Source organism: Coptis chinensis, unplaced genomic scaffold (genome assembly GCF_015680905.1).
Source record: "Coptis chinensis isolate HL-2020 unplaced genomic scaffold, ASM1568090v1 utg2885_pilon_pilon, whole genome shotgun sequence".
NCBI lineage: Eukaryota > Viridiplantae > Streptophyta > Magnoliopsida > Ranunculales > Ranunculaceae > Coptis > Coptis chinensis.
In genome coordinates, this window is record NW_028238140.1 from 154,093 (window position 1) to 169,608 (window position 15,516).

Sequence of the window (15,516 nt, forward strand, 5' to 3'; positions counted from 1 at the left end):
AACAAGAAAGTTTTTTAAATTTCTTCATTTCACTCTAAAAGTCTAAAATCTAAATACAACCATTCACATTGACAGACATATACTTCTATCACATTGGCAGAAGTTTGGATTAAGTTTTACATTGCCAACGGAATAAATGTTTCAACTTAATCTAGGAGCAAAGGCCTTCTGAACTCGAGGAAATCTTTCAGCTATATCCTTCGGCCGTAATGTTGGGGAGATATCAGTCTTCCTTAGCATCCTTTCTTTCGCCACCTTTGAGGAAACGAGAGAACCAAAAAGCGGAGGACTTTGGATGCCTAGAGAGCCCATTCTTGTAGTCCACATAGACCAAACCAAACCGTTTCGTGTACCAAAAAATTGTCAACAAACCACGTTTCCTTAACATCTGTCCATCCCTGTCAATGCCTTGAGGCCCTGTTGCTTTTATTCTGAAGCTTTAACCAAATTAACTCTTTAAGTCAACAAAAAAAAAATGAGACCACATGCATATAAACAACCTATCGCCATGTGGGGTTGCTTAACATCTAAACACACCTTATGCCATCCCTATTGTCAAAGCATAAACATTTTGCAGTTGTAAATGAGGAAACAATGATCTATTCAGTGTATACTGTTTAATTTAAATATACAGTACACGAATTATACTACCAGTGTACTGTAATTAATAAGTCGGACCTGAAATGCAAGTATTGCATACATGGGGAAACTTTGGGTATATACCTGATTGACTGTGCTACTGCAGCAAGGTATCCCTTATAGTAGCCAACTCTCATTTTGTCATCTAGCATCTCATGGAGAAGGGACATTGGGTCGTCTTCATCATCCATGCCTGTAAGTTCCATTGAAAGAGCTTTAACATCAAACTTGCCAACACAAGAAGAGTTTTAGGCTTTAAACTTTTAAAGGACTAGAAGATCAGGTATTAATCTAGTTGCAACCATTAACCATGACTAGTTGCTATCCAAGGTTTACTCTTCATATCCTTGTATACTTTTTAGCCATTGAGTGGTATAGAAAGTCGGCACTTGCAAATCAGATAGTTTTTTTTTTCCGATGGTCGACCATCATATTAATAATCGAACCTGAGTAATATCACAATTCAAGTCTGCAATACACTTTGGAAGAGCTCCCATGGCTTTGTTTCTAAGAGCCCAGCTAGCTAGCTCATGGGCCTCCACATTAAAGAGTCTACTTAACCAATGAAAATGAATTTTCTTCCTACAATCAAAGACCTAATAGCAAGATTAGTAGCTGTAACTATTGAATCAGATAAGCTTCTTTCACCAAATGTTAGCCCTTCATTAAAGATAAAACTATGGAAATATGGGCTGACAAGTAGATCAGGAGATTTTGTTGTAAGGTCTCATTACAAGAAAATATCCAGAAAACTAATAAAGTGAATCAAAAACAAAGATTTTGACCCTATGTTCTTCTCTACGTGCATACCATTCTCAGTAATATATATAGGGGGATTGTGGTACTTTTGCGATACGTAATTAAGAACTTTCCGGATGCCCCAAGGAACTATGTACAGCCACTCGGATGCTGCCTGACAAACAGAAAATCTTTGAATTAACCAAAACAGAAGGAAATGCATGTATGCTGTTTAAGAGATGACACATACCCTCTCACCAATTTTCTCTCCCCCTGGCCATTCATCTGACAGTAAAACAAGGAAATCAAATAGCATGAGAGTGGAGCAAGCATAAATAACTGAAAAGGTATAGGTGTGAAGTGATCACCAAATCTTTTAATCTGTTGTGCTTGATAAAAATCATTGTGCTCAGGATTGTTTGGTACATGAGCAATCAATCTTGAAGTATAATGATTAAGACCTACAAAATCTACGGAGTTCTTCAGTAATGTCTTCTCTTCATCCGAAAATTTCGGAAGTCGATCCCCAAGTCTCTCACGCATGACCTCAGGATAGTCGCCGTAGAATATTGGATTTAAGTACCTTTGCAAAATTAAGGATACATAAACATTTCAAACAATAGTCTAATATGTTTCAAGCGACCAAACATAATTAAAAAACTCTAACCCGTATCCTTATTCTAGATTCTGCTAAAATAAAACATAGAGTACTACAATAGTAAAACCATACATAACACAATCAATTGGTACTTTTTTATGGTACATTTCTTCTTCTTCGTAGGCTTAGTTAAGTGATACTCGGTCATTCCTCACTTGTTTGCCATCAATTTTTTTTTTCTTTTCTTTTTGTAGTAGACATTGTTTGGTACCCTGTTTTTATTGTATAACATTTTCCATTGATTCTTTTAAATTGCAATTTCAGGACATATTTACAGTTTGGTCTACCAAATAGCGAAGTTAACTGCATGAGGATGTACCATCCAAGCTGAAAATCAAGGCGCCTTTCTGCAGCAACCTTATCCTCCATTTTATCTGAAAAAGCCTCTGCCCATTCGCAATCAACCACTAAACCAATTTCACCTCCTTGCTGGGCCTAGTTAGAGAAAATAGCATCGATGTTCAACTATTAATACATACAGAGAAGACATTTATTCTTAACTCGTGCACTACTCCATAATTGATGATAATACAATACGGGATTCCAAGAAAAAAGATTTTCCACCAAGTAGCATAAACACTTTTACTCATGGCTACAGCCATGAATTCATATATATTACTGAAACGCGGGCGACGCATGATGAGATAAACTGGTATAGAGCTGAAAATAAAATGCTTCATCAGTCCAGAAGCTTTTACTTGTTCAAATACATTTTCCAGACAATACATTTAATTTACTTCTCAGTCTCCATAGGCAATTACAAAGTTAAACCTATTATGTTGAACTTTTATGTGCATACAGTACACTTTCAATACCGTGAAATATGCCAAAGATACCAGTTCTCGTAAAGGAAATTAATCAGGGGAGTTAAACAGAGCACAGCTATTCCCATGATGTCTCCGGGCTGGGAACTATTGAAGCATCAGAAAGGAAAATTCTAGCTCCTCTGCTTAATTAAGGCCCTCAATTCCAAATAATTAATTAGATAGTGTGACTGTGATAGTAAGGGCCAAGGCCTCCATCTATAAGGAACCTACATTTTCTCTAAAGCAAGTTGGGAACTAAAATACGATAATTATTATACATACCTTAAATTTCTTTCTGTAGATGGAAACAGCTGATGCATGGGCCAATAGCTGGTGGTGTGCAACCAGATATGGTTCAGTTGATGAATGCTCACTTCTTCCAGGAGCAAATATTCCAATAGCATATCCATTCACAGCCGTTTGAAGTGGTTCATTGTTTGTGATCCAGTGCTTTACTCTATCTCCAAAACTTGCAAAGCAAGTCTCTGCGTAGATTGAAAAGTATTTTCTGTTTGATTTAAAAGAAAGTGACTCATTATACTCCATCGGAAGTGTTAGAAAAATGATATTTTAATGGTGTTCAAGAAAGAAAGCTGTTCAAATTTTCACAAGGATCACTGAAGTAAATGTAACATCTACAATAGTATATTTGACAAAGGTAAAGCAGCATACATTATTTAATAAAGCAGCAGCTTGTCCAAATTAGCCTATATTAAGCTATTCCCGGTCGTGTCCAAAAGTAGATAGAAAGAAAAACAATTAAAAATTTCAGTTAATTCCAGGGACCATGAATGTTTTAATGTTACTCACACAATGTCCTTATTCAACCATCCTCCCATGGACTCGTGAAGATGTGAAGGCAGATCCCAGTGGTACAATGTTACATAGGGCTGGATACCTGCAAGAGCAAGATTTCAAGCATGGTATATTTAGTGCAGCTAGTGGAAAGAAATTGGTTATAACAAGTGAACAACAGACCTTTCTCAAGTAGAGCGTTAATGAGATTGTTGTAATAGGTGATTCCTTCCTCGTTTATGTTGGTTCCCAAACCATCTGCAGGAACAGAGAAAATCATATGAGCATTCTTATGCAAACACACCGGAAACATAGTGAGATTAGAACCGATTAGTTCGACAGTTGAGAAGTGATATGAAAATACATTCTAGTGTTGAATAGGATGAGGTAGGAATGAGATAATGAAGAATGATTGGATGAGATTGACGTTTGAAAATACCAGGGAATATACGGGACCATGAAATGGAAAAGCGGTATGCATCAAATCCCAGCTTTGATATAAGTTGAACGTCCTCCTGCAGTAGTAGAAAGAAATATATAAGTGGCATGGCATGAATGAACAAGTAAAGAAATTGAGTATTTATCGATAATCAATTTCTGGATATGTATCGTGGATATATCTCTCTCTTTGAGGATATTTGACATTGTTTCACATACAAATATCGTGGATATATCTAAAATATTGACAAATATTATAGATATTATGGATATTTCTTGATATATCATGATATATTATTTATATTTATTTAAAATATAATAATAAATATTAAAAAAATTATTATATATACAAAATATCGCTAAATATCATAAAATATCTCTAAATATTATAAAGATCACTAAATATTATCAAAATATCACCGATATTTATAATCGTATATATATTAATCTCTTAACATATCGTAATATTTATATATCTTTTTGTGAAATCTGAATAAATATCTCAAATATCACGATATATCGGGATATTTTGTAATATGATTACAGGACCTTGTAGCGATGGTATTGATCAACAGCCACATCTCCAGTGCTTCCATCTATTATATTTCCTGGGTGAAATATTGAACAATAGCAAATCAGGTTTTAGAGTTAACGATAATGATAATAATAATAATGTTACCTGGTACGCGGGAGAAAACATCCCAAATACTATCACCCCTCCCACCCTCATTACTACCACCTTCAACCTGATAATAAATAAATAATTAAAACGCATAATATAAAAATTCAACCACATGATTATTTACCTGATAAGCAGCTGTGGCAACACCAAATACGAAGTCGGAAGGGAAGTCGCTGCGACAGACTTCTTTCTTCTTCGGCATCTCATTGTTCTCCATGCTGAGAGTGAGAGTGAAGAAGAAAACTTTTTTCTATCTTGTTGTCGGTGGCACTTGGCACTTGACACTTGGCAATTAAATACTGGATCAGCAGGCCCAATTCATATAGGCCCACAATAGTTAACTTGATGGGCCTCGTCTCCTTCCCTCTCTCGTCTTGAAACCCCCAACAACAACAACAACAACAACTCCAGCAGCAGCATATGTTGCTTGAATAATAATCGATTGCTCTGCCTTTCTCAATAGTTAATTAATAATAATTAAAAAAAAATGGGGAAAAACCAAGCCTACAAAGCTATGCAGAAGGCCAGGTCCGGTTCCAGCTCTGCCGGCCCCGACGATGTCGAAGACGGCATGGTTTGTACCCTTCCATACTACTACTAGTTTATTATCACAATTGATAATTATGTCAGTAGTCATATATTAGATAGTTTCTTTTTTTGTGAATTTTTACTGATGAGGCCAGTCGCAGATCGATGGTACTTTTCATTCACCAGAGTGGCATGCTGCTCGTTTGGCCAGCCTCAAAACTTCTCACACTGTAACATGGGAAGAGTTCAAGAGGAAACAAAAGGTAACACGACAGATGTTTTTTCCTTTCATACTTGTTCAAGCATCAAATTTTAGAATTTATCTTCTCAAAGGTTTTTAATATATCTCTTAAACAAAAAGTGAAGCTATTTCCTGTACCTAAACAGTTTTGGTTCTTTGTTTTTAATATACTCGTGATATTCTGTTATCTGTATGCAATGACAATCATGTAGCTTAAAAAAATAATTCAGTAATTACTTCGTTTTTGTTAAAATATTCATGCTTTATATTTCTTAGTGGCTTGTAGATTTCTTAAATGTATACCATATTAATACATGCTAGATCCTTTAAGTTACGCATTTTTTTTTGGTTCTTTGTATGATCATATAGTGGTTTAGTTGTTTCTGACAATCTGTCAATCTTAATTCTTTTAGGAAGATGAACTAAAGAAAGGGGAATTGGAGGCGGATAAAGACAAAATGATGAGAGAGTACAGGGCCCAATTGGATGCTGAAAGGGAAAGCAAGCTTGCCAATGGAAGAAACCACTCTAGTAGTAAAACCAATAATAAAAAAGGTGAGGAGATAATTGCATGATATTAAGTACATTCCTGATGTGGAGGAATTATGAGTCAGATATATATATTTTTAATAGTTTTATATATATTAAAAAAAAACTTGGATCGTTTTGTATATGTACTACTGATTAGTGATTACCCAATGTTATCTTCACAGTCATGTGTGCAGCCTTTTCTATCTTCCCCACATGCACGTCACTTGTTACCTCATTTATAGATTTCTTCATACACTTCAAATGCAATAGAGGGGAAAATCACTGCCAACCCAAGAGCTATGGTCGTACTATGTTAGATGAAATCCTCACCGCAATACGTGTACGACATATAATTTGTTTTATTTCTTTCCAAATGACTCCTAAAGTATTACGTAGATGTAGATTGCTTATATTTTGTGCTTGTCTCCTAATCATGCTATTTGATATTCCTTCCCTCATGATAGACTTGCAATCTCTAGGACATAAAGTGCCACATTTTCCTCCTACAAATTGGGGCTTTTGGAGTATTTCCGTTGTTAACATGGTATCGCAATGGGCTTTGAGTGGACTGTGGGAAGGAGTATCTAGTCTAGCAGTAGAATTAAAGTAATGTTGTTAGGCGTGTGTCCACCTTGAAAGTTTTGTCAGGCGTGCGTCAGCCCCATGTATGACCCACAATTCCTTTGATTTACATTGTGAGGTTTCTGTCCATCAGGTCAGGCATCTAGATTGTTTAATGTTTATTCACAGTACAATAGCACATTCACACCCAGAAGACACACAAACATTTGTGTCTCTGTATATTTACAAATGTCGTGAACTTATGACAGCCTGTTTTCTAATCAGTAATGTGTCCATGTAGATCGGAAAAGCAGAGATATCAAGAAAAAGAGCAACAAAAAGAGAAAGGTAAATGCTCAACTATATCTACTATATTTTGGGTCATTTCTAGAGGATTCAATGTTAGTATGGAATTTTGGTGACGTTTGCTTTGAAACGTTCTATGTATAAAATTGAAATGAACCTTAAATGACTTATATAGCTAGTGATGTTAGTAAAATTCCAAACTCTACTGAGTAGTTAGTACTTTATATAATGTCTCAGTTCAGTTATTTCCACACGAGAGGTTGATGTAGATATTTTCTCCAGATTCAGAACTAGGTGATTAAAATAGCAGCACTTGCTTTGAGGGTGCTCCCAGACCGTATTTAAATCATGTTGAATAGAGTGTTATAGTATTGCATGCCAAAAAGTATGCTTTACTGAACCGAATGCCAAGTAGAATTAAGAGGAAGGGACCATCTAAAAAAAGGATCCAATCACAATCACAAGTATGGATAATTAAGATTTATGAGCTCTTAAAAGGCATACAACCCTGCCAGCTAAACACAATCTTCTTTAAAAGAAGTCCTAGTTCTACGCAACCTTGAACCACAAGCATATCTCTAGTTATTTAAAAACGCTGTCTGATGTATTTCAACTTTCAATTCTTAACATAAAAAAATGCCAGTTTTGGTTTCTCTGGGTTCAAATAGCTGTTTCGTTTATCTGATTCAAAATTCTAGTTTCAGGTTGCACCTTATATAAGTTTTTATCTAAATTACACTTTAGGGGCTGTTGTTACCTTTCAATTGGGTGTTACAGCCAATTTACTTCCTGAATCAATTGCTAGACAGCACACAAGCCTTCAAAGGTGAATGCTTACTCTATCCCAAGCGTTTCAGAGTCTCACACTGCAGCAGCCTTAGAAATCTATGTGGACAATTACATGGTTCATTAGAACACTTACGCCCTTTTTTTGTGTCAACTAGAGTCAAAGAATGGTCCTGGCTAAAGTGGAATATTGAAACCAATACCAAATTGTCATGGTACCCTCGTTGCAAATATGAAATAACTGATTAGATTCTTATAAAGAATAGGTTGATTGACTGGATGGAGTTGGTGAATTGGTTGTCCCTGCTAATGAAAGTTTGGTACTGATATTAATTTTACTGATTTCTAATGGTTTAAAGTCTATTGACTTCCTCGGGTATATTTGACTTAGTCATCTTCGCTTTCGTCATGGTCCTCTATGTTTCTTTAATGGTTTATATTTTTCTTGCTTCTTTCTAATGGAGCTTTCTTCTTCACAGCGTTCAAGGAGGAAATCCTCTGAAAGTAGTTCTTCAACTTCTTCGTCTGAGTCATCTAGCAGTGATGATGAGGTGGAAATAAGGCAATCGAAATCCAGGTCGAAGAAAGCAAAGAAGGAAAGAAAGCAGAAATCCAGAAACAAACACTCTAGTGATAGCGAGGAGAGTGATGGTCCTTTGCCACTGTCTAGATTCTTTGGGATTGCAAAGAGCTGATAATTTAAGGCTAACTTGTGATATTGTAATACTCTTGGACGCCCCCCTTGTATTTTCTTTTGCAGTTAATATTTATGATATTCAGTGGGATTATATTACTTGTTCCGCTAACAGATTTCTGTGAACTGTGAAGAATATACTTGGCGAATAAGTGTTTCTAGCTTCCTTCTTCGTTCTGAGATAACAACATAGAGCTTGGGATTTTTGGCGAGGATGATCTCATTTCAATCATGGTTGGATAAGAAAGTTATAGAGCTTACCCTCAAGGCCACTGGTGAGGCAGTACCCGCCCCAGGATTAATCGAGGTGCGCGTAAACCGGCCCACACACCCGGTTAGCAAAAAAAAAAAAAGATAGAGCTTACATATATTGTCAAATCTTACAATTTTGATTCAAGGATTTACCAAAACCTTTTAAGATTTGGGCTACCACGAGGATATCCCTATAGGGATGAGTGTTTCAAGACCGTTGGATCCGAGATCCAACGGTCCGAAAATCAAAAACAAAAAGGAAGAGAGAGAATATGAGTTTGAAGAGAGAGAATATGAGTTTGTTTTTTATTTTCGGACCGTTAGATCTCGGATCCAACGGTCTCGGCTGGCGTCCCTATAGGGATATCCTCGTGGTAGACGCCCTTTTTTTAAAGAGAAATAAAATGCTACCATGCATATAGACCAACATGACAGCAAGACAATTTTTGCTTTGCTTTTTTCTTTTGCCCAAACTAAACTAAGAGCACTTACATGGTTGTGAAACAGAAACATGTGATTACTAGCGTGTGCTCTCTTGGGGATGTATTATGTATACCGACAATTCATAGTGAACTTTTATATTGCGTCTTTTTGGTTTATGAAGTTTTTGCCTTTCTTAGGTGAAAAAATGAGTCACAAGTGGGAAGTACATATTAGCATCTTGCCATCGGTTACATCATTTCTCAGCCTATACACTAGCCGGACGACTCCTTTAGAATTCATGACCAAAACATTTGACAAACCCAGCCCATCTACGGTTGCTTCATTTCCCTCCTTAATAAAGTGGCTAGTCTCCACTCTCCACTATGAGTAGCGCGCCATTTTCAAAAAATGGAAAAGAAGTGAATGTGATGCCAACACTCTTTTCTTCTTGTCTTGGTTTAAGAGGAAAACCCAACCACCGAAAACGTGATGATGATGCTGATAGGGTCTTTACCTTTCCTTCAAAAACAGCAGTGGCCTCTTCATCTATTTAACTATAACTCACTCTTCCTTCCTTCTCCCCCATCAGACTAAAATTACTATTTCTGCTTGGTTCTTTCAGTTCAGGTTTTAAATTCTAATAAATAAACTTCATTTCATTCACTGTTTATAAGATTTGAGATTGTTTTTCTTTTTCCAATTGCTATACAGACTTCACATCACTTTTTCCTAACTTCTGTTCTGCTGCTTGTGATTTGTTACCATTTCCTTCTTTTTTGTCACATGTTGTAATGATCAAGGTTATTAAGATGTTATCTCTTCTGTAGAATGCCTGTGAATCTGTGATGCTGCCTCAGTTAGCAGCAATTACTACTAGTTTTCCTGATTGCTAGTCTTAATCTACTTCTTAGTCTCATCTCGTCTGAATTGCTGAAGTATCCCGACTAACATACATGATCTTATACAGTACCATATATTAATCATGGGGAATATTATATTTTGCGCGCATCTGCATCTGCATCTGCATGCTTCTTATCTCCCATCTAATAATAGCATACTAGATACTACTCATTTCTTAATAGGTTATTAAAACTTTCAATCTCATAAACTATTTGCTTCGTTAGAAACCTATTTCATATCTATTTTTTCAGCCTACTGCCAACAACTATGGAGAGACTGTTGACTCTCTTGGTTTTTGTTCACCTGATCCATGGACTAGACGTAGATCAAGGGACGTTTTTAAAATCTCTTTTCACGTCCAAAAGGCTACATGGAGGACAAAGTACAGAATGGAGGGTCACAACTCCATTTAGTGCTTTAAATCCAGCGTCAACGTCTTCTATTCAAGACGATGGATCCATGAAAAGTGATTTAATTAGAAGACTTCCAGGTCAGCCCCCGAATATCACATTCAAGCAATACTCGGGATATGTCACTGTCGATGAGTCTCATGGGAGAAGTCTATTCTACTATTTTGTGGAGGCTACAGAGCCAAATCCCACTTCGAGGCCATTACTTCTTTGGTTAAACGGAGGTGGGTTTTCTTTTTCTTTTTTTTATTTTATGAACACATTTCTTATTTTCCATCATATACAAATAAAATCACGTATTACAGATTTACAAATGCTCTTCTGTCTGTCTGTCTGTGTAACAGGGCCTGGTTGTTCTTCGCTTGGAGTCGGTGCAATGGTAGAGCATGGACCTTTCGGAGTCAATAGGGATGGAGAGACACTTTACTTGAGAAAACATGCTTGGAACAGAGGTAGTATAATGTCTATAGGTCACGGTATAAACACCTCTTAATCTCTGCGATAGCACGTGTCCATGCAAGAGTAAGCAGCATCATGTTTCTCTTCGTTCCAGCTGCTCTCCTTGCTTGAATTAAGCATATTTTCATCTCTGCTTTGCAAGTATATCTTCATCTTCTTATGTAGTGCACTGCTGACTGATTTTTCACTATGACTTGTATTCTTCAACCTCCTACTGTTGCGCTCAGTCCCTATTGCATTGCCTGTAGCACATGCCATGGCTCGAACAATTTCAGCTTTCATAGTGTTATTCCTGCAGCCCCTTGTGATACTTACCATTTTCGTGTAGATTCCTTTACCATCCCACCCAATCCAGTTGCTCCTCTAACTACTGACAATACTTGCTTTGAATAATCACAGTTGAAAAGGAGGTATTCAGAATCCTCCCCGTCCATAGCAGCAAACTAAGTACCTTCTTCTTGATTTATCTGTTCTGAGTTGGGAAGCATTCCACGAACAGCTTCCAACTGGTGAAGGCGTGCTTTCGTATAGTTAGCTTGCCCCACACTAGTATATACCACTTTACTCTTTCTATGTCTTGTTTTATGACCGGAAACCAGACTCTGTTGAGTACTTTCCTGAACTTGATGGAGTCCAGACCACTTGGAATTTAGGTGATGCATAATCTCTGTACTTAGTAGCATTTTCTTGAGTCACCGTCATAGACTAACTAATTTATAATTCGACATCCCATCATCTATTAAGTCACACACTTTTGCATCTCCTGGACGAGGTGTTAGTGCTCTAGCTTGGCCGCTAGATTGAAATAAATGAGTAGAACACCAAGGGACGTGCCAGACATATGTTCTGTTACCTTGGCTATCAAGTGTCTAATTTCCTTGCAATTCATCTTCATTGTCCAGAAGTACATGTCTTTGAGTTGGTAAGGCCATATCTCACTTTGACGATAACAAATCTTATCTGTTTGCTATCTTAAAGACTAAACCAGAACATGCTGCTTTATTGCCACTTTTGGTTTGCTAATTGGTAGAAATTTTTACAATCATGCCCAGGTACCCTGCTGTAATATGATACGTTAAGTAAGAAATAAGGGGGTGTTTGTTTTTTGGTTTTTGTAAGCGCTTAACTACTTTTTTTTGGGCGTTTGTTTTTCAGCTACTTTTAAGTGTAGACCCTTTTTATAGTATTTATTTTGCTATTTATAAGTGCTAAAAGTGTAAATAGCAAAACTTGACTTACAGAAACTTATAAGTAGCAAGCACTTATAACTTTATAAGTAACAAAAAACAAACCCCCCTAAGCTTGTATGTGTAATAGTATAATAGCTTCATACATCTAATAATATGTTCACATATCGTTTGCTTGCAATGTGTGCAAACTGCAAAGGAAATTATGTCTTATCAATGCAAAAGTGCAAAACATATTGCTGATTTTCTTCTTGACATAAGTAAAGTATATAGAAGCATTAAATGAATTTTGCAAGATATATATATATATATAATATACCAATACTATAAAGCAACTTTAACGAGAAATACAAACTTATTCCATGCGTATGCTTGTTCAAATCAACTGAAAATAATAGGGGCTACCCTATTTCTTCAAGATGAACTTTATTACATTTTAATTTGATTGAATTTTTTTGTCAGTGGCCAATGTACTGTACTTAGAGTCTCCAGCTGGTGTGGGGTTTTCTTATTCCAACACAACTTCCGACTATCAGACAACTGGAGACTCAAGAACTGGTAAGTCCGCATCTCTCTCTCTCTCTTCTGCTATTTTAAATCTTGCTAATTGATTTTATTACAACTATATTGTTTACGATATCGCAGCACAAGATGCATACATTTTTCTCTTGAAGTGGTTTCAAAGGTTCCCTCAGTACAAGACTGCCCATTTCTATCTTGCAGGAGAAAGCTATGCTGGTATAACTTTGGTACCCTCAGCCTTTCGTATTTGAATTCACCTGTATATTTAGTTTGACGACACACTTTCCAACTATCTCGTTGAGTAAATCTTAAGTCTGTACTAGGAAATTGTAGTTTACGACAGTATCGTTTTCCACAGGTTTTTACATACCAGAGCTAGTCGACACCATACACTCCAACGTGCATAATCCTTCTTCTGCAATCAGGGTAAAGGGAATCATGGTAATGACCTTTTCTAGACAATCAGGCCAAAGTGTATGTGTAGTGCTGTGATATATAGTCTAATCCCTCATCACGAGTTTAAAGCCTTGCATAGTAGTATATTAGTTCCAGGGCAAGCTCCATTAATTTCCAATTGGTTTTGAGTTGGATGCTGAAATTTAAGGTGTGGTGTTGAAGTTGTGAGGAGGATTAATTTTATGTAAATATTTGCAAAACTTTTTTATTAATGCAGATTGGCAATGGCATTATGGATCTTGGGTCAGATTTGAAAGGAATTTATGACTACATATGGAGTCATGCACTCATTTCAGATCAAACTCATCAAGGACTGCTTCAGAATTGTGTGGAACCAACAACCCTATCGACCTGCATAGAGTATGAAAATAAAATTCAACATGAGATGGGAAATGTATATTTGGATGCTCTCAACTCAGAGCCTTGTATTTCTTGTGAGAGAGACTTCGTTCGCTCGTATCTCAATCTTCCCCAAGTACAAAAACACTTGCACGCCAACAAAACTAGATTGCCCAATGCTTGGGAGCTTTGCAGGTTATTGTTAAATCTTCAACTTCTGATTCATCTAATACCTTAATTCTCTAGTTCTCTTTTCCACTTGACACATAAAAATAACCATCTTTTTGTTTGTCTATTTGTCAGCTTAACACTTCAACCGTGGAAGGATTGCCCATCTAGTATGTTCCCAATTTACAAAAGGCTCATTCCCAGGGGTCTTAGAATATTGTTGTACAGGTATATCTTTCAGTTGGAATGACCAATGCTTTTTGACAACAATGAATTTCATATCATATTCTAAATTTAGCAATTCTTTTTAGTATTTTTTGTCTTCTTCAATAATAAGTCTAATTGCAAAGGGTACAGTGTCTAAGCCTGCATTTTGTCATTTCAAGTATATGATTATGTATTTCTCTGTAACTGAGTATCATACTATTTTCAGTGGGGACATGGATGCCGTAGTTCCTGTGACGAGCACTCAATATGCCATTGATGCATTGAATCTTACAGTTAAGATCCCATGGAGGCCCTGGCATGCTGGCACTAAACAGGTAATTACTAAGGAAAGTAAATGATGAAAATATAACTTATTCAATTATTAAATTTTGATACTCGATTATGAAAGATAACTATTGGTACCTACATTAGAGTTAAAAGGTAGCAATTTAATTCCGAAACTAAAGTTACTTACTTTACAGGTGGCGGGATATCAGATAGACTATGATGGTTTAGTTTTTGCTACGATTCGAGGTGCTGGCCACGAGGCTCCAAGACTCCAGCCTCTCAGGGCTTTTAGCCTTGTGAAGTCGTTCTTAGAAGGGTCATGAGATAGGACTTCCTGTTCAAATCATAAAAGTTATCTTGTTGTTATCATTGAGTTTTTTTTCGAAGATACTGCAATAGTCATCGTGCATTCATACACATGCATGAAAGACTCAAAAACAAAGCGGGACAAGTGAAATTGAATTTTCGTCACCACTTAACAAGCAATAGTTTATGAAGCAGCCCGTGAAAGAGTTAAAAATACACAAGCCTCCAATATACTATGAGGCTTGCGTATTTTTAACGCTTTCACAGGCTGCTTCTGTTAAGCGGTGACGAAAATTCAATTTCACTTATCCTGCCTTGCTTTTGAGTCTTTCATGTGTAAGAATGTATGATGACTATTGCAGTACTTAAACATTAAAACTCATTTTCATCTGATGTAATCTAGCTATGGTGTTGAATAGATGTTAGTTCTCTCTCTCTTGGCTTTTAAACATTGAGATCCAGGGTCTCCTATTTGATAAAAAAAATGTATCTGCAGAACGAGCAACTTTTTGCTCCCAGGGGGTGTTTCATGTAGAACATCTTGGCTCCACTGCATAATCTATGAAGGAACTAACGGATATTGTTTCTGCTAAAGATTTTGGGGTATAATGGATTCCGCATTCCGTCAGTTTGGAGGTCAGTAACTGTTTGAAATTTGGTGAAATATCATGTTGTTTCCTTCGCATATTGTGTAGGAAGGATTTTTGCATCTTCATTTCTTCAAAAACAACAATATACTCCCAGCACCCAGAGGATCTTGAACTCCAACATATTTTGTTTCATGCAAAACAGTCGAAAGCTCGTATTATAACACTTTGCTTAAGGTTGTAATAGAACAAGAGCAAACAGCTAACAACTGCTGTATAGAAGTGTTCCATGCTCAGTGATATGACATATTGACTCCCTGGGAAAACACGAGGAGAGAAGTTTGAGAAGTATGCCAAGTTAACCGAGATTTGTAGAAGAACGTGTGCACATTTGGAGATATAAAACAGATGAAAGCATGCACCCTGTTCCATCCCCCGGCCCACAAACGAAACTAACATATCAACATCAATTTAGGAAGAAGGGTCTCAAACTCTCAATATCGTATTCGTATTTAGAATTTTTTTTATTTTTTATTTTAATAGTAAGTGGAAAAATTTTATTGATAACAAGTTCTACAAATAATTTCCCCCCCTTTTTTTGGATGTATT

General features: G+C 36.5%; 3 protein-coding genes across 4 annotated transcripts; 2 read left to right on the forward strand and 1 right to left on the reverse strand.

Moving 5' to 3' along the window:
- On the reverse strand, window positions 1–5,038 carry BGLU42 (beta glucosidase 42). Its single transcript, XM_086587645.1, has 13 exons — window positions 4,881–5,038; window positions 4,754–4,820; window positions 4,624–4,682; window positions 4,076–4,151; window positions 3,820–3,894; window positions 3,652–3,739; window positions 3,124–3,349; window positions 2,355–2,470; window positions 1,746–1,960; window positions 1,628–1,662; window positions 1,450–1,552; window positions 724–832; window positions 1–398 (listed from the first exon to the last, which is right to left on the reverse strand). Exons 1-13 carry the CDS (start codon window positions 4,971–4,973, stop codon window positions 224–226), a joined length of 1,437 nt encoding a protein of 478 aa, XP_086443771.1. The 5' UTR covers window positions 4,974–5,038; the 3' UTR covers window positions 1–223.
- Window positions 5,039–5,080: 42 nt separating this feature from the next.
- On the forward strand, window positions 5,081–8,569 carry LOC147473288 (uncharacterized). The gene is made up of 5 exons (XM_086587652.1): window positions 5,081–5,330; window positions 5,446–5,547; window positions 5,939–6,080; window positions 6,919–6,965; window positions 8,189–8,569. Exons 1-5 carry the CDS (start codon window positions 5,244–5,246, stop codon window positions 8,402–8,404), a joined length of 594 nt encoding a protein of 197 aa, XP_086443778.1. The 5' UTR covers window positions 5,081–5,243; the 3' UTR covers window positions 8,405–8,569.
- A 3-nt stretch (window positions 8,570–8,572) lies between these two features.
- Window positions 8,573–14,476, forward strand: LOC147473289 (serine carboxypeptidase-like 40). 2 transcript variants are annotated; one of them, XM_086587647.1, is made up of 10 exons: window positions 8,573–8,710; window positions 10,230–10,612; window positions 10,733–10,840; window positions 12,497–12,592; window positions 12,680–12,772; window positions 12,915–12,997; window positions 13,230–13,546; window positions 13,655–13,747; window positions 13,953–14,061; window positions 14,209–14,476. In XM_086587647.1, the coding sequence occupies exons 2-10, from the start codon at window positions 10,246–10,248 to the stop codon at window positions 14,335–14,337; spliced, it is 1,395 nt and encodes a 464-aa protein (XP_086443773.1). In that variant the 5' UTR covers window positions 8,573–8,710; window positions 10,230–10,245; the 3' UTR covers window positions 14,338–14,476. The 2 variants fall into 2 exon arrangements, with proteins under 2 accessions (XP_086443773.1, XP_086443772.1); XM_086587646.1 differs by lacking the exon at window positions 8,573–8,710 and having other exon boundaries at window positions 10,128–10,612.
- Window positions 14,477–15,516: the final 1,040 nt, after the last annotated feature.